The 22,209-nt window shown below is 38.2% G+C and overlaps 5 protein-coding genes and 1 pseudogene across 8 annotated transcripts; 4 read left to right on the plus strand and 2 right to left on the minus strand.

Annotated features, from left to right (window-relative positions):
• Window positions 1–218: 218 nt before the first annotated feature.
• Window positions 219–1,599, plus strand: LOC137966533 (15.4 kDa class V heat shock protein). Of its 2 annotated transcripts, XM_068813189.1 has the most exons (3): window positions 219–548; window positions 617–862; window positions 1,042–1,599. In XM_068813189.1, exons 2-3 carry the CDS (start codon window positions 721–723, stop codon window positions 1,317–1,319), a joined length of 420 nt encoding a protein of 139 aa, XP_068669290.1. In that variant the 5' UTR covers window positions 219–548; window positions 617–720; the 3' UTR covers window positions 1,320–1,599. The 2 variants fall into 2 exon arrangements, with proteins under 2 accessions (XP_068669290.1, XP_068669289.1); XM_068813188.1 differs by having other exon boundaries at window positions 219–862.
• Window positions 1,600–1,930: 331 nt separating this feature from the next.
• LOC137966391 (B2 protein-like) lies at window positions 1,931–6,465 on the minus strand. The gene is made up of 6 exons (XM_068812975.1): window positions 6,318–6,465; window positions 4,838–5,427; window positions 3,668–3,768; window positions 2,915–2,998; window positions 2,694–2,804; window positions 1,931–2,389 (listed from the first exon to the last, which is right to left on the minus strand). Exons 2-6 carry the CDS (start codon window positions 5,421–5,423, stop codon window positions 2,348–2,350), a joined length of 924 nt encoding a protein of 307 aa, XP_068669076.1. The 5' UTR covers window positions 5,424–5,427; window positions 6,318–6,465; the 3' UTR covers window positions 1,931–2,347.
• A 2,760-nt stretch (window positions 6,466–9,225) lies between these two features.
• LOC137965672 (purple acid phosphatase 18-like) lies at window positions 9,226–13,807 on the plus strand. 3 transcript variants are annotated; one of them, XR_011116145.1, is made up of 7 exons: window positions 9,226–9,374; window positions 10,501–11,169; window positions 11,418–11,606; window positions 11,691–11,779; window positions 11,913–12,134; window positions 12,517–12,608; window positions 13,564–13,807. XR_011116145.1 is itself a non-coding variant. In XM_068811982.1 (6 exons), exons 1-5 carry the CDS (start codon window positions 9,234–9,236, stop codon window positions 12,124–12,126), a joined length of 1,302 nt encoding a protein of 433 aa, XP_068668083.1. In that variant the 5' UTR covers window positions 9,226–9,233; the 3' UTR covers window positions 12,127–12,134; window positions 12,517–12,917. The 3 variants fall into 3 exon arrangements, 2 of the variants coding, with proteins under 2 accessions (XP_068668083.1, XP_068668082.1); XM_068811982.1 differs by lacking the exon at window positions 13,564–13,807 and having other exon boundaries at window positions 12,517–12,917; XM_068811981.1 differs by lacking the exons at window positions 12,517–12,608; window positions 13,564–13,807 and having other exon boundaries at window positions 11,913–12,373.
• Window positions 13,808–13,813: 6 nt separating this feature from the next.
• Window positions 13,814–14,527, minus strand: LOC137965400 (uncharacterized). The gene has a single exon (XM_068811693.1). It carries the CDS (start codon window positions 14,525–14,527, stop codon window positions 13,814–13,816), a length of 714 nt encoding a protein of 237 aa, XP_068667794.1.
• A 1,681-nt stretch (window positions 14,528–16,208) lies between these two features.
• Window positions 16,209–19,125, plus strand: LOC137965673 (protein FATTY ACID EXPORT 6-like). Its single transcript, XM_068811983.1, has 3 exons — window positions 16,209–16,679; window positions 18,707–18,794; window positions 18,914–19,125. The coding sequence occupies exons 1-3, from the start codon at window positions 16,481–16,483 to the stop codon at window positions 18,984–18,986; spliced, it is 360 nt and encodes a 119-aa protein (XP_068668084.1). The 5' UTR covers window positions 16,209–16,480; the 3' UTR covers window positions 18,987–19,125.
• A 1,015-nt stretch (window positions 19,126–20,140) lies between these two features.
• On the plus strand, window positions 20,141–21,378 carry LOC137965401 (taxane 10-beta-hydroxylase-like; annotated as a pseudogene).
• The last annotated feature ends 831 nt before the right edge of the window (window positions 21,379–22,209 follow it).

Here is a 22,209-nt window from a genome sequence, read left to right on the forward strand (position 1 = left end):
TGCTAGAACCAGGATATTGTAAATTCCTCCATTAATCAGAAACTAGCAGATGGTCCCAAAAGACCTCTCACTCTCAAAGGTGCTCATACAGATGGCAGCAGAGCAGGTTTTAGTAAACCCAAGCTGGTGCTGCAACCGTCTTCCTTGTGTTGGGGATGATTTTTTAATTCCGTCCCTATCTTCTAACTCTACCTGCACAACCTGCAACCTCATTCATTCCCATCCCTCCCACGACCGATTAACTTTTTAATCGCAGCGGTATAAAGAGGTAACAAGGAAGCGAAATAACAAAATTTATTAGAACTGTTTATGGGAGTACTGATTGAGAGTGGCGTCCAGACAAGGGTTGAGCAAGGGTTGAAGGAGATCTGACAAGATTTATCTGAACCCGAGGGATCCACGAAGACGAAGTTTGGGAGCGGGATGAGACGGAGATGGAATGTCCAGCCTGTTGTAGGTTGTTATGATTTGCGAGCAGGTTTGGTCGGAGTTGGGGTTGGGTTTCACCAAATCAGATTAGTGGCCAACCAGTACCAGTCGATTGAGAGGTCAGAATTTTGATTTTGGCCATTTGATTTAACCAGGTATTGATGCCACTGGATTGGGACTTTTTTAGTCACTTCATTTCTGGCAATTCAATGCGTATCCCCTCCCCGGCTCCCCCTCCTTTAAAAGAGGAGAAGATTTACTGAATCACTCGGCGATCCTAACGATTCAGGAATGGATGTTTCTCAAATTCAGACTTCCTCATGGCCGTTCTTCCTCACCGCTCCTGTTTTGTTTCCAAGCCTCTCAAGACCGGAGAATTACGTTCATTGGACGGAGACCCCCGAATCCCATATATACTCGGCCGACCTCCCTGGTATACTTTTTTCATCCCCGGTTGCTCTTGTCAAGTTCTTCTCGTTTGATCTTATTCGGATTCTTTTTCATTCCTTTCGTATTTTTATTTTCTTTTTGTTTAATTTCTTCTTCTTCTATATGCTCTCGTCAGTTCTGAATGGTGTCGTCGAATATCCAGTAATTTTATTTTTCGTGTAGGCGTGAGGAAGGAGGAGATCAGGGTGGAAGTTGAGGACTCGCGCTACCTCATAATCCGGACGGAGCGGGTGGTGGACTTGGGCACAGAAACACCAGCAAAGAACTTCATGAGGAAATTCCGGCTGCCGGAAAGGGTCGATTTCAACGGAATCTCTGCTGGGTTTGAAAACGGGGTGTTGACGGTAACCGTCCCGAGAGCATTGCTGAGAAGAAGTCGCCTTATTGACCCAGCAAATTTACCCGATTCAAGCGAGTTTCTGCTTGCCCGTGCTGCGTGAAGTACACTGTGTTCTGCTCTCTCCTCTGTTTTCTTCTGCATTTCATGTTTTCTAGAAGCTTGTTATTTATTTTATGACGGGGATTGCAAATTCAGACTCAAGAATCCTCTGCAGTTATCATATGGCTATTGCATTAAATATGAACTACGAATGTGGTCGACGTCGATTCGATCACATTAAAAAATCTGAACAGTGTGGGGAATCTGAATCTGTTGGTGTCCGTTCAGTGCGATATTTTCCGCGGCAAGTAATTGTGGACATTAATAAAGGAACGAAAGCCCGGCGGTTTAGCCGATACCCTTACATGGACAAGTAGCAAATATCTTTTGTTATCTGTAAGTCTGTCGGCTATAATCAGAATCTGCACGTCACGAGTGTCCTGTTAATTCTATTTTTTTATTCTCACAAGTTGGTTGCTTGTTAAACGTAAATTGATACGATGAAACTGGGATAGGCGGTCACCATTGAAGACGCTGCAACTAGTGCAGATTTCCTTTTTTTTTTTTTCTGTCTGCGCTTTGAAATGCGTGAGAAAGAGCCATTCTCGCAATTTCACAGACCTGACTGAACAATAGGTCCAACCAAGTTGTTTGAAGGTTTTCAGAAGAGAGTTTGTAAGCAATCTTTTTGCTAAGTGAAACGGTAGAAAAGCAAAGTCAATGAGAGCGAAGCACATGATGCACAGATTGTGTTCTTCACCACGAGACATTGAACTCTCTTGAAACTCTCCCGAGTCCCGAGTCTAGGACAATACAAAATACTAGTACACATGCATTTTCCGAGTATAACATATCCACTATTATTTGGCACAATTTTTTTCAAGTGTCTAACAAAGCCTTCAAAAGACACCCACGAGTCTTCCCTCCCGGGCCACACTAAGAACAGCACCTCAACCCAAGCTTGCGCTCACGGATAATAGGTAGGGAACCAACCAAACACAGTTAACACTTGCACCGCCACACAAATACACCATACGGCTATCCTTCCCGATACCACTTGTAGACAAATGCTATTAACAACGCTTTCATTCACATGTCCGCTTGCTCGCAGAGGTCAAGCAAAGCTAGTGTCTGCAGACATCCACGAGGAAAACAGAAAACATTTAGTACGCATAAGAATGGGCCACTCGGAGAAAAGAATAAGAAAAAACAGAGTTGAAAAAAGCTGCCACCATATACAGATAAAAGAAACACATTGATTCAAGAACTGGTTCAATCACTAATCAAAGAGATGCCTAATTTACATGAAAAATTAAAACAGAAGAAGTTTAGGTCCATACTTCAACACAAGTGTTACAGCAAGCAGACAATAACCGTTTTTTTTTTTTTGAAAAAGAAATAAACAATTACCGTAAATACTGAAAACATTGTATACCTCTGGAATAGATAGTTCAAGCCGGAACTTGGGACCGTCATAGTGATGCAAAACTGGCCTGAAAGCATCTTCCTCCAATGCCTTGCAGAGTTTCCTCACACGGATCCTCACCTGTAGCATTTGGTTAGTGTGTGAGTTTTTTGTTTTTTTCCTTCAAATAATCGATACATGAGACTTCCAAAGTTAAAAACCGAAATGGCACTCATAACCTCCTAGCTTACCTGAGCAGGAAATCTTGATTCACCTTTACATTTTTTATCCTCCCAAGCAGTGGGGTCAATGTTAGATCCTCCAAAACTGGCCGCCTGTACAAGATGAAAACCAAAAATTAGCCAAAAAAAAAAAACAAGACACGTAACTATGATAAGAAAAAGTTATTAGGTTTCACAGATTAAATATATTAGATAAGTTTTTTGTTTTGAATGTTGAACGCCTTACCATGGTGAGGCTTGAACCTAAGATATCCACTTAAGACCGCACTAGAAACCCCCCATATGTGGCAATTGAACCAAAGGCCAAGAAAGCCATTTAATTTAATTATTTTTTCAAAAAAAGTTTATATACTGTAAGCTAATTCCACAGTCGTTAAATGGAAACATAGCCTTAAGCACTTCATGCCAGGCTATGTAACAATTAAATCTCTGTATGAAAAGTTTATTTTTCATTAAATCTCTGCATTAAAAGTTTATCAAAAATAAACTTGAGAGAGAGAAGGAAAGATTTCCCCTACGCAAGTGTTACTGAATTAGATCAGACAAAAAAAAAACAAATAGCCAAAGCATTTTGGTCTGCGGAACATCATATAAGATATATATGAATGAGACAAGACAATCATAGCTGCAATGACATAGTAGCTGAGCTGCAACTAAAACCATGAGATTTCTTTTAATGGGTTTGCTTTTGGAACATTGAAAAAAAAACAATGGAATTAAAAACTTGAAGCAGAGAAAATAGAAGTTTGTCTTGAGTGTTACCTCAAATATCCCATGCAACTGGTGAGTCGTATAGTTATAGAGGAAGAGAGGTAATCCAGGAGTTATGGCTCGAACAGAATCACGGTATCTTGGTGGTAAGCCTGCAAAAATAGATGTCATTGATAAATTATAACAGATCATTCCATCAACATTCATATCAGACAGCTGGGAAAAAAAAAGCAGCAGCATAGCAAATAAACACATCTAGTTTTTTTATCAAAAGGTGTTCACCAATGAATCAAGATGTAGATTTCAACCCTAGCCTCTTATCTCCTTCAAGAACATAAATATCCATTAACCTAAGCGCTTCACAAAGAGTTCTCCCCAAGCTAGCAGGCCAGCAAACTCGAAGTTAGCATTTCACTGCTAAATTAGCTTATTTTTCCTCTTCATGAAGCCAATTAGAAATTTATGAATGAGGGTGAACAGTTATCAGTACAAAATCTTGGTATAAACAAATGAAAACTGAAACTGTCAAATCATTTCTCAGTAAATCCATATATCGTCACTTGTCACTCATATTAGCAAGAGAAATTGAGATGGACAATGAAGAGATGAAAAGATCAACCAAAAATATATTTGGATGACTGAAATTTTTATTAGATCAGTTGCAACATACAACAGAAAAATGATTCCTGTGATTTTTTGTAAGATATAAGTTTCATTTGGTCATCTCAATGGGAAAGGTAAATTGAAATATCATTCTAGCACCATTTATATGTATATATATGGATCAAAATTAACACTTTTAGGAAAAACACAAAGAACAAATAATCCTATGAAGTAATTCACTATACAGCATGACATGAATCCACACAAACTAAAATATAAACAGATATTTTTTTAGTTTACAATACCGTAAGTGATGAAGTAGGCCATTGGATGATAAATCATTTAAACACAATAACTCAATGACCTTTAAAGTCAAGGAGCAAAATATACGAAGACAAACAAAGAAATATCTTTGTTTTTTAAAATCTAAAGGAAAGGCAATTGCGAAGACTCTAAAATAATTAAGTGAAAATTATTAAACAAATATTACTTCCACAGAGCATAAATATTTTAATCAGTTTTCAAACTAATCATCTAGACATTACATAGAGAAACAAACATAAAATTTCAAATTCTAGACAATGAAACAGTAGTAACTAGAGATGAAGTATGGTTTACCAAAAAGCTGCCGCTTAAGATCTTCTTGCATAGTGTCATTGTTACAAACGAAAATGTAACCTCCTAGAATCTCATTCCGTGGAAGCATTTCAGATGAAGGCAGTGTCTTGAAGCGCTTATCCACAGCACTGTAGTTGTTGCTGTTGCTGTTGTGGTTGTTATTATTGTTGTTATTGTTATTGTTGTGGCTGGCTTCCTTATTGCTAATATTGTTTCCATACTTGCTACCAAGCGGAAGGTTCACATTGCCCAGATTGTTACTGTTGCTCTTCTGATACACCGGGTTCAAGTTATACAGTCCAGTCCTTGAAAGATTCTTAGTAATTGGATCTGACATCTTGGTATCCAAACTCAAGAGGTTAAAATTGAAATTTTCGAATTTGTTGTCTTCCTGAAAGCCAAGTTTCTCCCTATGTTTGGCTTCAACTCCAGCCTTGGAAAGATCAAGGTTGTTCATCCGTTCCCCCTTTGATCTTGTCTGCTCAGCCAATTTCGATGCAACCATCAACCATTTATGGTCCTCTGAGACTTTTAACTGTCCCCGGAGCTCATCTCCCAGCTGCCAAAATGTATGCTGGCTGTCCATTTTCCTGAAATTCAGTAGACGATACAAAAAGGCATCTTGTAATGAGACAGAGATGAAATATAAAGAGAAACAACGAGATTTAAAAGGCAAACACTAAGATGATTCAACAAATGAAAGAAACAAAACACATTTTTGGAAGTACTCGTAAAAAAGATGTCCTAAAGACAATGACCTAAATTTGTAATACACCAAACCCTAACTTATTGAATTTTCACAAATCCAAGAAGACAAGAAACACTTTCAGAAGTATTAACTACAGATGCTCAAGAAGCCAAGGTAGCAAAACCAAAACAAAGTAAAGAGCTAAAATTCGAGCAAAAGAAGTTCAACAAAATCCAGAAAAGAAAAGAAACCATTCTCAAAATATTTTTTCAACAATATTTTACAAATCCGACAACACAAGCAACAACAATCCTCGCAACAAAATTAAATCATTAACATGATTTAAAGTTCATGATCAAACTGAAAAACTAAGCCACAAGAAAAATTGCGTGATGCATTTCTCCTCCTTTTTTTCTTGAAGAAGATATCATAACCAGCTGCACTGCTTTATTCATGGAGAGGGTAGGAAACGTGGTATTCTCACTAAAAATGCATCAATCAGCAGTTGAATCAGAAAAAGAAATGAATACTTTCAAAGAAAATGCTGCAAAGAAAAAACATAATACCAAAACGCCAGACTAAAGGAAACCAAATTTACAACAATTACACAAAAAAAAGTCAAAATGCAAATAACTGATAAACAATAAAAAACCAAGCGTTAAGAAAAACAAACGAAAGAAATTCCAGTCTCATTTTAAGAGAAAAATGCTAATTATGACTACAATCCTCCAACCAAGATAAACAAAAAATGGAGATAATTTCAGACTATCAATAATAGCAAATTTGACTAACCAAGACGGCGCAGAATCTTCAAGATCTGCTTAGATGGCGGAAGCCAGGTTCGATCGGTTCAGATCTGGTGAGAGAGAGAAGGGCGCAACACTAGATTTAGGGATCAAAAGGCGAGACGCTCCGGAACCGGATAACGCAACAGAGCCGAATGAAAGAGATTTTCGAGTCTATTTATACTGTGGCGAAACAAAATGGGCCGAGACGTGTGTGAAATTACCAATCCCCCCACTGCCGACTAGGTTTTTTTAAATAACCGGAAATCACGAAAATGCCATTAAACAATAATGTCTTCTGATTCTCCACGCGGCCATCTGTGACTCGCACACGAGAAAAGCTGTGATATATATTGACACTTATACCCCTATACTAGGTCTTTATGACCTCAAGTGGCTGACTGCAATTGTCTTATATGAGAGAAATGGCAGTTAAACAGTCAGCACCGACCGGCTGGCGGATAACATTGACAAGTGTAAATTAAATTACGAATAGGAATTATCGGGTATCGTACGAAAATATCTAAAATTGAATTTGATAATCCGACATGTGAGCAGAGAGAAAATAACCGGAGAATCCAAAGGAGAGTTTCTCGTTTCTTTACAGGGTTAGATTCGTCCGTGATGATATCTTTTTTTTGTTTATTCGTAACGAGAAGCCCGTTAGATTCATTTCACACCTCGGGGGTTAGTGCACTACGAAAGTTTACGGGGAAAGGTATCGTAAATGGAAAGTAATTGTTTGTATAGGTGTGCACAAGGGTGTAAAGTGTAGATAAATTATTTATTAAATAAAATATATTGATATATCTGATTTTTATAAAATTAAATTAATATTAGTTAATAAATAAAATATATTTAATACAATAATTTAATAAATACTTATTTTTATATTATTAAAATTATAATTTTATAATATCTAAATATAAAATAATTATACAAACATCCTACTACATTGTGTATAACACAAATATCATAAAAATAATACAAATATAACTCAATTATTTATTTAATATAAAATTTTATAATTGTATATACAAAAATACAACACACAAAATATTTTTCAAATTAGGGTGGGAAAATAGAGTGGGAAAATAGGATGGATCTAGTTCATTTTTTTAGCCTTTTTTTGTCAAATTAGAAGTAGGGGTTTAAGGTTAAGGGTTCGGGGTAAAGTTGAGTTCTTAAAAATATGGCTGGAGGTTAGGTTGAGTGTTTAGAAACTCCACTTGACTCGAACATTAAACAAAGTTAAAATCATTTTAAAAGGAACGAAAGAAAATAAAATAAATTATTAGTTTTAATTAAACTTTATAATTAAAAAATAAAATTGGGAAGTAATTAAATACTAAGTATTGCATAACGAAAAAGTCCAAAATATGAATATAAAATAAAAAACTGAAAAATGAGGTTATAAAAAAAATAAAACAAAACATAAATAATAATAATTATTATTTAAAACGAGTTACTGTAGATCATCTTCCTTGCTCAGCTAGTGGAACGAATAATGGAGGTTGCAGAGAGGGGAGAGAAGTTGTCGGTGCAAGAGACGTTGAGAGAAAAAGAATCGAGCGCTGGGGAGAGGTCAGAGAGGGGGCGACTAAAATTGCCGAAGGTTGCGAGCGAGAGAGGAGTTGGAGAGGTTGCAAAGAGGGGAGAGAAGTCGCTGAAGGTTGTCGGTGATGGGGACAACAAGAGGAAGGGAGTCAGAGCGTTGGAGACAGGTCACATATAGAGCAATTGAAATCACTGAAGGTCGGTCGCAAGCGAGAGGGAAATTTTTTTTCTCCAAAACCATAATTCGATAGAGCCTTCCATCCCAACAGCCCGAGCCCGATGTAATTGAAGAAGGGAAAGTGAAATATATTTGTATTTTACTTTTCTGTTATACTTACAAGGAGGGGTACCCCCTCCCTTGAGGGTACTAATTGCACTTATCAGTGCTAAAAGAGGAGAGCTCTACTTTTTATCAGTCCTCCAATTTATTCCAAGTTTTATTAATATATTTATAATTTTATATTATATAAATTAAAAAATATTTAAATATTTTATTTAAAAAATAATAATTTTTCTGGAATCTGAATGTTGCCCACAAAAGCGAGAGGCGCGTGGAAATTTTGACGCCGAGGTATCATTCCTTGAATTTGGCGCAAAAAGACGAAGAGTGATTGTCCAAATTTATTAAAAAACTTGAGGGTCATCATCAATTTTGACCCGACATGCCTAAAGATGGGGATCACAACGTGACCACAACAATGGCTGACTGTCAGATTCACATTTGCTACCAACCTAAACGAAGGATTTCCTCTCCTTTTATATATTTTAATTTCGACGTTGTGATTTCTTTATTTTTTATAAATGAGACAGTGACACGTAAATTTATAATATAATAATAATAATAATAATATTATTATTATTATATTAAAAAAACCTGTTGAAAAATTTGATGCCACGTAATTTCTTTATTTATATAAAAGTTAATAGAACTGATAATTATAAATTTTATATTTTATTATGAAGGGTTAAAGCGTCAAATCTAAAATAAAAAGAAGTAGAAATTATTTATTTCTATGTTTGTTTATGAATTAAAATATATTAATAATCTGTTTTTAAATATATTTGCATAAAACCAAAATTTAAGAAATATTTTTATAATTCACAAAAAGTTCGTGAATAGACATCAAATTGGTTTCTATTTACATAAATACCCATAATTCGACTTTTCCCCATTGTCGTGCGGACATTACACGACAGTGTACTCACGAGGACTTCTATTTTTCTGTTACTAATCATACTGTTGCACGAAAAAGATATGGAAACAGTTTTGGCCCTTCCGAAGGGGCTCTTTCGTCAATTTTACAAAAGCCTATAAAGCAAGCCGAGAGGACATGCCTGTCTAGTCGGAGTTACAGAGGGAAAGACGATGAAGACGATAGAGCTCACGGTCGCTTTAATGGTAATTTGGCTGATATCGGCTGCTGCTTTGGAAGATTATGTGCGGCCACAGCCTCGCAAGACTCTTTCTTTGCATCGGACGTCCAGGCATCCTTCTCAGCCTCAGCAGGTTAGAATCTGTAGTGAGGTTGTCTCTTTCTGTATCTGTTTTATTCGTTCCTTTGGAAGAGGTTGCTTTTTGAGTGCCTTTGTTCTCTCTTCTTTGGTTACATTTTAAAGCTGTGAATGTGTGTTGGTGGAAGATCAAGATCCCTGTATTCTGTATCGGTTTTTATGCTAGTTCAAATGGTTAGGAGACAAGAGGTATACTTTTGAAAACAAAATTAAGCTGAATTTGGATAGTCTTGATCTGGATCTTCAGTCTATGTACTTTCTTGTAGTCTGATGATTTTAATTTTACGTCGGTTATTCAATAAAATATACTTAGAAGGGTTTAGAAAGTTTTGAATTATATTAATGCGTTACTCTGCGGCTTCTTTGTCATCTGTTTTCCTGAATTCTTGTCTTCGATTTGAAGTAAGTTAGCACTTGGAGATAAGAATTATTGTCATTTAAGCAATATAATTTCTAGTCAGTGAGAAATGGCCATCGATTATAAGGACATGAGAAGCCTGCTTATGCAGAAAATAAAGTACCGTTCAAGTTAAGGAACATGAGTATTGCCATCGGCCGGTGCCAGTTTTTTGTGATAAGGTTAAAGTAGCAAGGGTTTAATTTTAGTAGAAAAAGGAATATACTAAGTATTTAGAGTTAAGCGCTATCCTGATCTGAACTGGTGTTGCTGCTAAAACGGTATTTTATGCTTTGAGTGGACAAATTTTGTGGTTTCTTTTGGACCAGTGGAGCACAAACCAAGGGTGTTCATTTTTGCAACTTGTCATGTAACTGAACCAAGCAGCATGTCATAGTATTTAATTCATTCCTCCAATTGGGTTCCAAGGGCTTTAACCATGGGCAATTCGTGTTCCTCTTTCTTTATGACCATTGCCAACTTTAGCTGGCATACATCTGAGGAATCTGTGGAATTGAAATTGTAAATCTTGCATTACCATTTTTCACTTTTAGTTTGTATTAGATTTGGATAGAAGCCTTGTGAAATGATTGGAGTCTAAACTTTTAGAAAAGGTGCCCATAATAGATCACCAGTCGTTCATACTTCTGTTCTGACAACAAGTTCTTGAATTATTATTTTCATATTGATTATAGCCTCAATTACTGTCATGGCCTGTTTACAGGTTCACATTTCTTTGGCGGGGCATAAGCAAATGCGAATCACATGGATTACAGATGACATGTACTCTCCTGTAGTTGTTGAATATGGAACATCTCCCGGAAAATACACTTCATCATCCCAAGCAGAAACCACCTCCTACAACTACTTATTTTACAGTTCTGGGAATATCCACCATGCTGTGATCGGACCGTTGGAAGATGACACAATTTACTTCTACCGCTGTGGAGGCCAAGGTCCTGAGTTCAACTTTAAGACTCCTCCCTCGGCATTCCCAATTACATTTGCTGTAGCAGGAGATCTTGGCCAGACAGGCTGGACCACATCAACTCTGGACCACATTGGGCAGTGCAACTATGATGTCCATCTCCTCCCTGGAGATCTCTCTTATGCTGATTACCGTCAGCATCTATGGGATTCATTTGGCAATCTGGTGCAGCCTCTTGCCAGTAGAAGGCCATGGATGGTAACTGAAGGGAACCATGAGATAGAAAGTATTCCATTGTTTAAGGATGGTTTTGAAGCCTACAATGCTAGATGGAAGATGCCTTACGAGGAGAGCGGGTCTGGCTCAAACCTCTATTATTCTTTTGAGGTTGCAGGAGTACATGTTATTATGCTTGGTTCTTATGCAGATCATGACAAGTATTCAGATCAATATTCTTGGCTGAAGGTAAGATATTTGTTATGGATTATAAAGTTTTCTTCTCCGTATGCATGTTTACTTATGCAGGCATAGTGTTTTCCTCAATTTGTTTTTGTTTTTGTATGTGTCACCTTCATGGTCGGTTTTGCTTAAATCTGTGACTCCCTTGCCTACAAATCACTAGCATGAAAGTAGGCAAAATACTTAATCATTTATTTCAATTCTATGATCAATTTTAGATGATGCAGATTTTCTCTGTTATGATGTCTGAACAGGATGATCTTTCAAAGGTAGACCGGAAGAAAACACCATGGCTTCTTGCACTATTTCATGTGCCATGGTATAACAGCAACAATGCTCATCAAGGTGAAGGGGATGACATGATGGCAGCCATGGAGCCCTTGCTTTATGCTGCAGGGGTGGACATTGTATTTGCAGGCCACGTGCATGCTTATGAACGATCGGTAATCCGTCAACCAAGCATTCTTTCCCAGTGACATTTCATCTACCTGGTATCTAATAAGATTTGGCCTCTTTTTGATGATTAGATGCGTGTCTACGATGGAAAAAGAGATCCCTGTGGACCTGTTCACATAACTATTGGAGATGGAGGCAACAGAGAAGGCTTGGCTCAAAGGTGAGTGTCTCTCTCACTTCATCTTTTCCATTTAGATAAACTGCAATACTTGAGAATTTGAGTGCTTCGTGTTCACGTCAGAGTAGATACTCTTCTGTTTTTCTATCTGATGTATCGATGAATTTATTGGCAGATTTAAAAACCCCAAGCCAGATTGGTCAGTCTTCCGTGAAGCAAGTTTTGGCCATGGCGAATTTAAGATTGTAAACTTCACTCATGCATATTGGAGCTGGCACAGGAATGATGATGATGAACCTATTCAATCAGATACGTTTTGGATAACCTCCTTAGCTAGTTCACAATGCATCCAGAGATCCATACTCAGGAAAATCCTCATGTCTCCATAAGCTCATAGGTTTGAAGTCCCAATGCGCGTGAAGTTTTCAACATGCTATTTTGTCTGTTAGTGTATAACATGCTAGAATGTTGCCCTATACATATTATATATAAAGAAGCTTTGATATGTATAAGATAATGCATCCCTAAGGCTCTGTCAGGATGCTTTAGTCCGCACAACAGCATATAGTAACCCGTTTTGACTTCTTCTTTACTTATGTGTTAGTATTCTCTGAAGGAATGAAATGCCCAACAAAACATCACTTGAGCATCTCGCATTGCTTAGCTCCCCTGCATTTTCATCTAGACGAGGACATTAGCATTCTTGGTCAAGTATCAGAGGCAAAGTCATCGGGAAATAGGATTGAACTAAGCTCATAAGATCTGCGATTTTGAAACAGGACAATACATACCATGGGCGCCTATATCCTGGCATGAAGACCAAATCCAAACATTGTCACTGCATGGGGATACCACAGGACTTGATAAATCGGTAATGTCCACCATCTGTTCTTGTTACTCAAGTTGTAATGCTCCTAAGATCTTCCTAGGAAAGCTCTCAGTGGATGCGTCCATGGTAATTGTTTCTCAAACACGTAGGCTTGTTATGGCACTGAGAAATAGGTTCGGTCCTATTATAACATGGTGAGCTCAATCCTGTCACTGACCCATGTTGAGCGTTTTAATGTAGTTAGTCTATTGAATTCTGAGATGTTAGTGTGTCAGAACCCTGAATATTCTTCCCCTTCCAGAGCACAGTCTTGGCCAATCTTGAACAAAATAGGAATACAAGGAACCAGGTTCTGAATACCACAATAGAAAACATAGCTTGGGAAATCTTTGTACAAAAGAGATAACCCAAGAAAAGAGAGAGAATATGAATTCCAAAGTGATCACTTTTCATAAATAATTTTTTAATTTGATAACATATATATGAGTATGTCAACTTTATTAATTTAATAAAATAATATATTAAAATAGAATAATTAAATTAATTATAAATATATTATTGTTTTTAATTAATTTAATATGGTAAATAATGATAAAATAATATGTTTTATTTTATATAATAATCATCAAGTAATATATAATAAATCTATTTACTCAACATAATAATACATACTCATAAATTAAATAAATTATCAAAGATTAAAGTTACTACTCTTAAAAACATTCATGTTATTTAATTAATTAAGAAAAATTAAATTAAATAATAAGTTGTATTTCTAAAATCAATGATAGAGAGAAGAAGAAGTAAGAAGAAAGGAGGAGGATGAAATAATAAGAATAGAAGGTAATTCGGGAGTGAGAGGTGGAATTTCAGATTGTGAAGGAAATAGCTTAATTATATTTTTTTTCTCCACTTACAGTGATGCTTTACGGGATTTAATCGACTCAAACTAATTATTGTTTTATTCATGAGTTTAATGAACTATTAATGGTGGCAGGTGGTTAGGCTTGGATCGAGTTGATTATTCTAGCCAGTCGAATCAATGAATCAAATTAATCACTAATCAGCCTGAACTGATCTGATCAGATCAGTCGTTACTCTTTAGGATTGCAAGATCATTAAGAATAGAAACTGTAATTCGTTATACTTGTATTTATAACATTGTCTGAGATTCACAGGATTTATCATGAAAAAATTCTGAAAAAGAATGATTGTTTCCAAGGAATACCAGTTTCAAACCAGTGAATCTAAGTCGGCATCTTAAATCTACACAAGGGACAGACATGGCTTTTCTCCAGCCACGAGACGATACAGTCTTTGTGAAAGATGTGAGCGCATGGCATCTGGGCAACAGCTGCGGCAACCGAAAACTGATTCAAACAAACGATACAGACTTCCTTAGAATCTTCTGCATCGATTTGCTTCATCTTCAAGCTCTCGATGGAAGAGCTCGCCGCAGGAACCATACCCGGTTCCTCTTCCTCCTCCTCCTCCTCCTCGCTCTCTTCGGGCTCCTCGTAATAATTCAGATCAACCACTTCTTGAGCCTCCACAACCAAATCCAGTCGTGCAAAACCCTTGCCGAGGGCCTCCTTAGCCATCTCGGGGCCGAAACTGGACAACTCCCGCCGAATCAGGTCTTGAGTCTCCTCAAACAAATCGGAGTTGCAGAAGATGCTGTCGAGCCAGGACTGCAAGTCCTTGGGCTGCGACAGAAACTCCATGTCGGAAGTGAAGTACACGGGGGTGTTAACATTCTCTCGTGTTGTGATAATGGGGAATCCCAGATCAGAAATAGCTCGATGTTCCCAGCTTTCGTACTTGCCGAACTCAAAATACGCTGTGTGTCGTAGTCCTCCTTGATCCGACCCGTAAGCTTTGATATCTACAGTATGGCATGACATGAAACGCCTTTGAGTTCCATCGGTAGGAGACACCGAACGCGAACCGAGAAGATTCATGCCTCAAAGGAACGAAGAAGACGAAGAAGAAGAAGAAGAAGAAGAAGAAGAAGAAGAAGAGGGGACCCTCTGAACTGGAGTATCTTGAATCTTAACTTGCTTATATCACTCCTTTCGCAGCCTAGTTTAAGAAACAAAACCTTTTGCAGAGTTGCCGTATTTGGGACTTGCCGTATTGGAGTCCCAACCAGGTTAGGCTTTGAAAGCTGAAATTGTCAACAAGGGCGGGGGATCCCTTGTCATGCGTATGATACTAATGAAATAATACTAATAAGAAAAATAAATCTAAAAAATTAATAATATTTTTTGTGATTTATTTTATGTAAATTGTATTTTTTTAAATTTAAAATATATTATAGAAAATTATGTTACCAAAAATTATTTTCATTTATATAAAAAGATATTTTTTTATTAAATATTTTAAAAATAAATATGTATTAATAAATACAATATTAATTTTCTAATATAGTTGAAGGAAGGTCTCCCCGACCTTCCTACCCATTGTCTCTCTCTCTTTCTCTATAGAAGTGTGATGGGGCTGGAGAGACAAAATAGGGGGAGGAGAAGTTGAGGGGGTAGGGTACCCTCCTACCAATCTTCAAGCTATTAATGGCAGCAGCACTTGAACTCAGTAGGAGCAATAGAAGTAGAAATTGTATTTCATCATGCTTCTGTAAGTTATCTCGAAAATTTCTAAGAAATATGAATTTCTAAGCCATGATCAGCATCTCAAGTATCATGGCTTCTCTCCTGCCACGAGATCTTAATTTGTGAAAAATATGAATGCATGGCATCTGGGCAACCTCAGCTGCGCCACTGATAACTGATTCAAACAAACGGCGCAGACTTCCTTTGATTCATTTGCACCGATTTTCTTTGTCTCCAACCTCTAGATGGAAGAGACCGACGCTGGAAGAACCATACCCGATGTCTCGTTCTCCGCACTGATCTCTTCGAGCTCGTCGTAATAATTCAAGTCAACCACATCGTAACAATGCAAGTCCTGGGCCTGCATCAGAAGTTCCCTCCATGTAGGAGGAGAAAGATCTAGGTCTGTAAGCATTCACTAGTGTGGTGGTCAGAATAAGAGAGGTCTTGAACGCTAAATACGCTGTGAGTGGTCGTCATCCTCCTTGGTCGGACCCATAAGCTTTCGTTTCAACAGCACGGTACGGCATAAACCATCTCTGGCTTTCGTCTTCCCTGAAGAACGAACGTGAACCGAGAAGGCTCACGGCGAGGGGGGAAAAAAGAGAAATCTAGACGGCCAAACGACCGTTTTTGAGGAGCTTCCGCGTTCAAGTCTGTTTGTCTTAGCTTGGCTTCATGCCCTTTTCCTTGCCTTTTCTTACCAAAATGTGCTATAAGCATGACGATCAACGCGTTTTCTTAAAGACACTTTTGAAAATTTTGTTATTCAAAATACGAAATTAATTAATAAACTAGAAATGGGGATCTGGTTGACTATTCAATCTTTTCAGTACGAATCATTAAAAAATAATTACGCGTCGGAAGGTCACAAGATGATTAGTTAGCCATCTTGACGAATCACAGGCAAGTTGGACTTCTCTCTGTAGATAATTTTTTTTGCCTTGTTCACTTCAGACGCAGTTAATCCCCTACATTGAAGGTCTTATCTGACTATCTGAGAGTATTTTTTGATATTTTGAAGAAAATCAGGGGCAACTTTTACTGGGGAACCCAAGTTTCAGTTCGGAAGGGAGACCCGCGGCACACTTTGATGGAAAAATTCGTATTTTCTGAGCTCTTTTGAAAGTTGAACGTTGACCAAAACAGCTTCACCAACTCCTGAATTTAGACTTAGAAAAGCTTCTCATTGCAGGTAAAGTTCCAGTTACTGAATCCAATTATAAACCCCTCCTACGATCTTCTTTGCCGATCTATAAACCCCAGAAACCAGATCGAATTGGTGAAGACTTCTGAATCGTAAAAATGCACGATTTTTGCCTCACAATTCCTTACGGGTTGATAGTTCTAGCTGGAGGGGTTATGGGTTATCTGAAGAGAGGAAGCACGGCTTCCTTGGCCGGAGGAGCTGGGTCGGGGATTCTGCTCCTCATTGCTGGTATTCTTACGCTTAAAGCTTCCGGAAAGCGCAAGAATTCATACTTTGGAATGATACTGGAAACAGGTATTCATCATCTGGAACTACTTTTTTTATTTGGTTTTAAGCTTCTTCAAGTGCTTCAAACTGCTTGTGGGTCGAGTCTTGTGATTAATGAGTCTGATTACTGTAAAATTTGCGAGTCTCAGATCTGGGTTCCGTTAATCCTTAAATTAGCTTGAGAGGAAGAGTAGGTCTGCTTGCATCTCATTCATCTGGTCGTTTTTTTTCCTTTACGAGGACTTACTTGTTCATTTGTTCTGGCGTTCATATTTTCTCGAACTCATAATCTGCAGAACCAGCTCCTGTGATTTTAGCATCTTAGCACTGTGTTCTTGGAACTTAGTATCTCTTAGTCTTATAGAAAACCTGGTCTTTTCTCTTTTGAATAGCAGCTTAAGCAATGTCTTGAAGAGAATTCGTCATGTTGTATTTGTTCGAATCTCATATCCAGTAGTTATTTGATAAGCTGGTCTCAAACTGTTTGCTCTTTGTTGCTCTTTGTCTACATAATTTTATTAACCTATGTCAGTATAGCTCAATTGCTTGTCTGTATATCCAATACAGGGTTTCTTTCATTTTCAATCCATAGTTGCTTTCATGTGTTTCCATCTTCTATATTTGTTTATATTTTCTGACATTTGATTCTTTAAAGAAATTATGTGATTGTAGGGAACAATTTGTCCCCTGTTGTGATTATTGGTGTGCATGCCAAAAAATGTAAAATTGATCAAAGAAGCAATGTATTAGCTATAGCATGAGCTCTTTCTGGCTTGCTTTGCTCACTTATAACTGAATACTGTCGTTCCCAACATACCAGGATAGGAAGGGGTGAATGAACCATCACACCAATGAAACATGCAATCCAACCAACTAGACCTGGATTACCTAATGAACTACTATTGAAATTCAACTTTGAGAATTCCCAAGATTAGGAGGAGTCCAAGAAGTTGAGTAGGGCTACTACCAATCGTACCATCCGAAAACTCATTTTCTTTGAGAGTGCAAAACTAAGTAATAACCTGCTGAGAAATGCAATCAGTAGAGGAGAACTTGATGCATCTTCCTTAATAGTGTCATTTCATTTTCTTTCTTTGTTTTCTGGTATAGTTCAATTTGGTTTGGAAACAACAAACTGAGATTGTTGGTTGTCATGATAACTGATTCAGGAGTTTGAAGATCTGTCTTAAAATTTCTTCATTGGTTTGTAACAGAAAATTTTAATTTTATTTTTTGAATAAGATTGGAAGAGATTCATTAAAACAAAAGGAGGATTCCCCCACTACCAAGGTACAGGCATTTACAATCAGAAAAGGAAAATTACAGAGACACCATGCCTAACAAAAAGAATCATAAACGTATGACTAAGCCCGAAAGAGTAACCCCATCTCTTGCAATGTTGTCAGCCATAGAGTTGGCTGAGCATGGGTGTGGAACCAAGAGTTTGAAGATTGTTGTGTTCACTTACAGTCAAGGATTTCTTTAGTAGTTAGATATCTGGGTGCTTTTTAAAAACAAAATTATCTAACTAAAGTTTAACTGGAGGTTTCTATGTGATCTTGGAAATGCAATCAAAGCTTTGAGGATAAAAATTCTGTCTAGTTTTGAAGCATATTATTCTTTGTCATTTGTATTACGAAATTCTCTTCATGTTATGAACTGAAGTTTACATGGTTTGGCTATTTAATATTACAAGTGCACTGAGATAATACATATAATAACCACTAAACTTTCTTTTTGTGATTTGTGATGTTTAAAAGTCCAAGGCTTCTTTGGAGTGATCATCTCTTTTAGATATTTTCCTTTATTGTTTTTTCTACTTGCTCCAATGATTCAACAAATATGCTATATGAACTTGCTACTAATTGCTTCAAGGTACTTTCAGAATTCTCCCATATCAAATTCTGACTGTTGGAAAGAATTTTTAGTCAATTTAAGTATCTCTGACTATCTTTATTTTTGCATTAGGAAGGAGCATGACAAGTGCTAACTGTTTATAAGCCTTTCTGTAGTGTTAATCCTGTTTCTGTTACTAATATATTTGTACGTAACAGTTGTGGCGGTTGTCTTAACATCGGTTATGGGACAGAGATACATTCAGACCTCCAAGATAATGCCAGCCGGAGTAGTAACTGGCCTCAGGTATGTCTTAGTAGTATCTGTTTCTTTTCTTCTTCCTGTGGCAGGATTCTTGATCCCAGCTACTGAAGTGCACTTTCTATTGCAGCATTATGTATAACATATGATTGTTCTTCTTGCAGTGCACTGATGACTGCTTTCTATCTCTACAAGCTTGCAACTGGCGGTAACCACTTCTCTGCTAAAGTCGAATGATGCCGTGATGCGAAAGGAGTTCGTCCTGTTCCGTAAATTTGTTTGCGAATATAACTTGATGCAATGTTGTATTTTGAATATGAATTCTATCACGAATTAATACATGTCTTATTTGGATGAAAATGATTTTTCCTATTAACGCGTTTGGCTTTAGAAACAGATCACACGTTTGAGATTTCAAATTTTTAACAGAAACTGTTTAGTGTTTGATGTCAGTGATAGTTCTTTATGTGTGTAATAATATAAACTTCTGTTTGAAGCAGTCATTGAACTTGATTACTCTGTGAAAGAGAGATTACAAGAAGCTGGTCATAAGAAGAGATTATCTGGAAGGAAGATTCCTTCTGAAACTCGAGAATAGCTTGGGGATCTGATCATGATTTGTAAATAATCAGTGGCTTAAAGTGAGAGAAAGATCATGGGTTTTATGCAGTAGAGATGTTCATACAATCTGTAGCATGATTCTTATGCTTATCAGAGAAAATCATTACAAGAAGTTGATCAGATTATATGCTTAAACGCAGAATCATGAATGCTGATCCGTTTATCTGCTGAAACCCCTCCAATGCATAAGAATCATGGTCAGAATTTCTTTGTTAACAAAAGAACAACTTGATTTGCCAAGATCTGAACTCTTCAGAGGCGATAATGTAAGTAGAAATTGAGGTCAAGACTTGCGAAATGTAGGAATCTCTTCGTCGAAGCATACGAGCGAGAGGATCACCCATGAAATTGCTCGTGAGTTTCTCTATCTCTGGACGGCGTCTACTGAAGGTGGACCTCTCTGCAGGGGGAATGTTTTTTCTACAGAATAAAGTAGGCGAAGAAGTGATAATGGTATAAAGACAGAAGAGCTTCAATAAACTAACAATTTGATTCGAGTACTTCAGAGATGGAAAGATGGTTCTGTTTTTTCCTTCCTGGACATTGAAGAAGATCGATTCGATGGGTTCGGATAACTATCGAATTATGATTTGCCATTGCTCTCCTGCATCGAAGTTCAAATCCAGAAGGATATTATGCAGTAAGATTCCGTAAATAATTGAAGCTGGTAGACAGGTGGAACTCACGGTCACAGTGCATCAACAACAAGAATCTCTTCAATCGGCTTTCTGCCAGCTTGAAGTCCTAGTCCAATGAGTTCCCTAGAGACATCTGTCCTTTCACGACCTTCAAATTTGTATTATCAGAGTCTGCTTCCTTCAAAAAGACATTCATTTGAGCTTAGCACCTCTGGCTCATGGGAATGCTGTTCCTCTTCGATACTTGCCTGCTCGTGGGTCTGCACTGAACTCAGATTTGCCAGAACAATCATTGAAACGAGCAGTCGGGGAATTCCATAAACACCCCATATTTTACTGTAGTTAACTATTCATTTTGTCAACAAATTGGGTCGCTCAATCGATAATGGCAGCTGCTGCAATCTTCGTCACCCTTCTCCTTTCTCTCTTCACAATCTTCGTATTCGTTCTGATCGATAGAGGAAGGAGGCAGTCATCAGAAACTGCCACCTGGTTCTCTGGGCTTGCCTCTCATCGGACAGAGCCTCAAGCTGCTGCGTGCTATGCGAGCTAACACCGCTGAGAAGTGGCTTGAAGATCGAGTGAAGAGGTACGGCCCTGTTTCGAAGCTGGGCCTGTTCGGATCCCCTACGGCTCTCCTGGTGGGTCCTGCGGCCAACAAATTTGTGTTTACGACCGACTCCGAGATTCTGAGCAACGAGCAGCCTCGTTCGATTCAGATGATACTAGGGGAGCGGATTCTGTCGTCCTTGAGAGGGGACGACCACCGGCGAGTGAGATCGGCGTTGATATCCTTCTTAAAGCCGGAGGTATTGAAATATTACGTGGGGAAGATGGATGGAGAGGTGAGGAAGCACGTTGATACGTACTGGAAAGATCAACAGGAGCTCAAGGTAAGCACCATTTCTGTCGAGCTGAAATTTCTGTTTCTGGAAAGATGACAGGATTTTTGACATTTCAAAACTTTCCAGGTGCTGCCGCTGATGAAGACCCTGACGTTTGACATCATCTGCTCCCTTCTGTTCGGGCTAGAACCGGGACCTCGGCGACGGAATATCATTTCATCCTTCTGGGAGATGATGTTGGGGATGTGGTCAGTTCCAGTGAATTTGCCCTTCACACGATTCAACCGTAGCCTGAAAGCAAGCCGAAGGGTTCGAACTATGGTCACCGAACTCATTCGTGTGAAGCGGCTAGCTCTGGAAGAAGGCTGTGTTTCTCCGTTCGAAGACCTCATCACCTGCTTGCTTAAAATCCGAAACGAAGACACCGAGGAGCTGATCAGCGAAGAGAAGACACAGGACAATGTTATCACTGTAATGGTTGCAGGGCACGACACTTCTTCAGTTGTGCTGGCTTTCTTGATTTGACTTCTTCATGGTATCCAAATTCGACTGTTCCTGTGTCTCGCTCCTGCTTACTTGTGCTAGAACTAAACATGGATTGAACCATTTGGTTTTGTAGAACAAGAAGACAGCCAAATGCAAGGACCCAGATGAGCCTCTAACCAGGGAAGACCTTTCAAAGATGAAGTATACATGGAGGACGGTGACAGAGCTGCTGAGAGTGATATCACCAGTGTTCGGAAGCTTCAGACAGGTTCTGAAAGATGTAGAGTTCAACGGATATACAATCCCGAAAGGGTGGCAAGTAAGTTACATCTCTTAAATAAAGGATGCTTTTCCCCATTTTTTTTTTCCGGTTCTTCCTTTCACTGACTTCTGATGCTCGTTTATCTCTTGACTGTGTGGAACTCTAGATCTTCTGGGCCGCTCCGTCGACGCACATGGATGAGGCCATTTTTGCAGAGCCCTGGAAGTTTGATCCATCGCGCTTTGACAGCCAGACACCTATAACACCTACTCGTTTGTTGCATTTAGAGGCGGACCACGGATTTGTCCTGGAACTGAATTTGCAAGGTTGGAAATTCTGATCTCCATGCATCACTTGGTCACCCAATTCGACTGGAAGCTATGCTGCAAAGATGACACTTTCAGGAGGGATCCATTGCCAGTCCCAAATCAGGATTTGCCTATCCGAGTTGAACCCAAGAGAAGTGCTTATCGAGCCTCTGATGCCTAATGTTACAAGATCACATTTTCTTCTACCTGAAATATCCAAATGAGAGATGATGCCTCATCCTTTTTTTTTCTTTCTTGAATAATGATGATCTACATAAAGAAAAGGGTCAAGATCACAGT

Source organism: Aristolochia californica, unplaced genomic scaffold (genome assembly GCF_029961685.1).
Source record: "Aristolochia californica isolate CCGP_79_NKW_82.1479 unplaced genomic scaffold, dmAriCali1.0.hap1 SCAF_5, whole genome shotgun sequence".
NCBI lineage: Eukaryota > Viridiplantae > Streptophyta > Magnoliopsida > Piperales > Aristolochiaceae > Aristolochia > Aristolochia californica.

Bases quoted from the DNA above. Each gene is read 5' to 3' on its own strand.
- LOC137966533 (XM_068813188.1), top strand. From the start codon at position 721: ATGGATGTTTCTCAAATTCAGACTTCCTCATGGCCGTTCTTCCTCACC. The intron at 863-1,041 runs GTATACTTTTTT...TTTTTCGTGTAG, and splicing joins ATACTCGGCCGACCTCCCTG to GCGTGAGGAAGGAGGAGATC.
- LOC137966391 (XM_068812975.1), bottom strand. From the start codon at position 5,423: ATGGACAGCCAGCATACATTTTGGCAGCTGGGAGATGAGCTCCGGGGA. The intron at 3,769-4,837 runs GTAAACCATACT...CTATTTTTGCAG, and splicing joins TCTTAAGCGGCAGCTTTTTG to GCTTACCACCAAGATACCGT. The intron at 2,805-2,914 runs GTAAGCTAGGAG...CAAATGCTACAG, and splicing joins AATCAAGATTTCCTGCTCAG to GTGAGGATCCGTGTGAGGAA.
- LOC137965672 (XM_068811982.1), top strand. From the start codon at position 9,234: ATGAAGACGATAGAGCTCACGGTCGCTTTAATGGTAATTTGGCTGATA. The intron at 9,375-10,500 runs GTTAGAATCTGT...GCCTGTTTACAG, and splicing joins ATCCTTCTCAGCCTCAGCAG to GTTCACATTTCTTTGGCGGG. The intron at 11,170-11,417 runs GTAAGATATTTG...ATGTCTGAACAG, and splicing joins ATCAATATTCTTGGCTGAAG to GATGATCTTTCAAAGGTAGA.
- LOC137965400 (XM_068811693.1), bottom strand. From the start codon at position 14,527: ATGAATCTTCTCGGTTCGCGTTCGGTGTCTCCTACCGATGGAACTCAA.
- LOC137965673 (XM_068811983.1), top strand. From the start codon at position 16,481: ATGCACGATTTTTGCCTCACAATTCCTTACGGGTTGATAGTTCTAGCT. The intron at 16,680-18,706 runs GTATTCATCATC...TGTACGTAACAG, and splicing joins TGGAATGATACTGGAAACAG to TTGTGGCGGTTGTCTTAACA. The intron at 18,795-18,913 runs GTATGTCTTAGT...TTCTTCTTGCAG, and splicing joins GGAGTAGTAACTGGCCTCAG to TGCACTGATGACTGCTTTCT.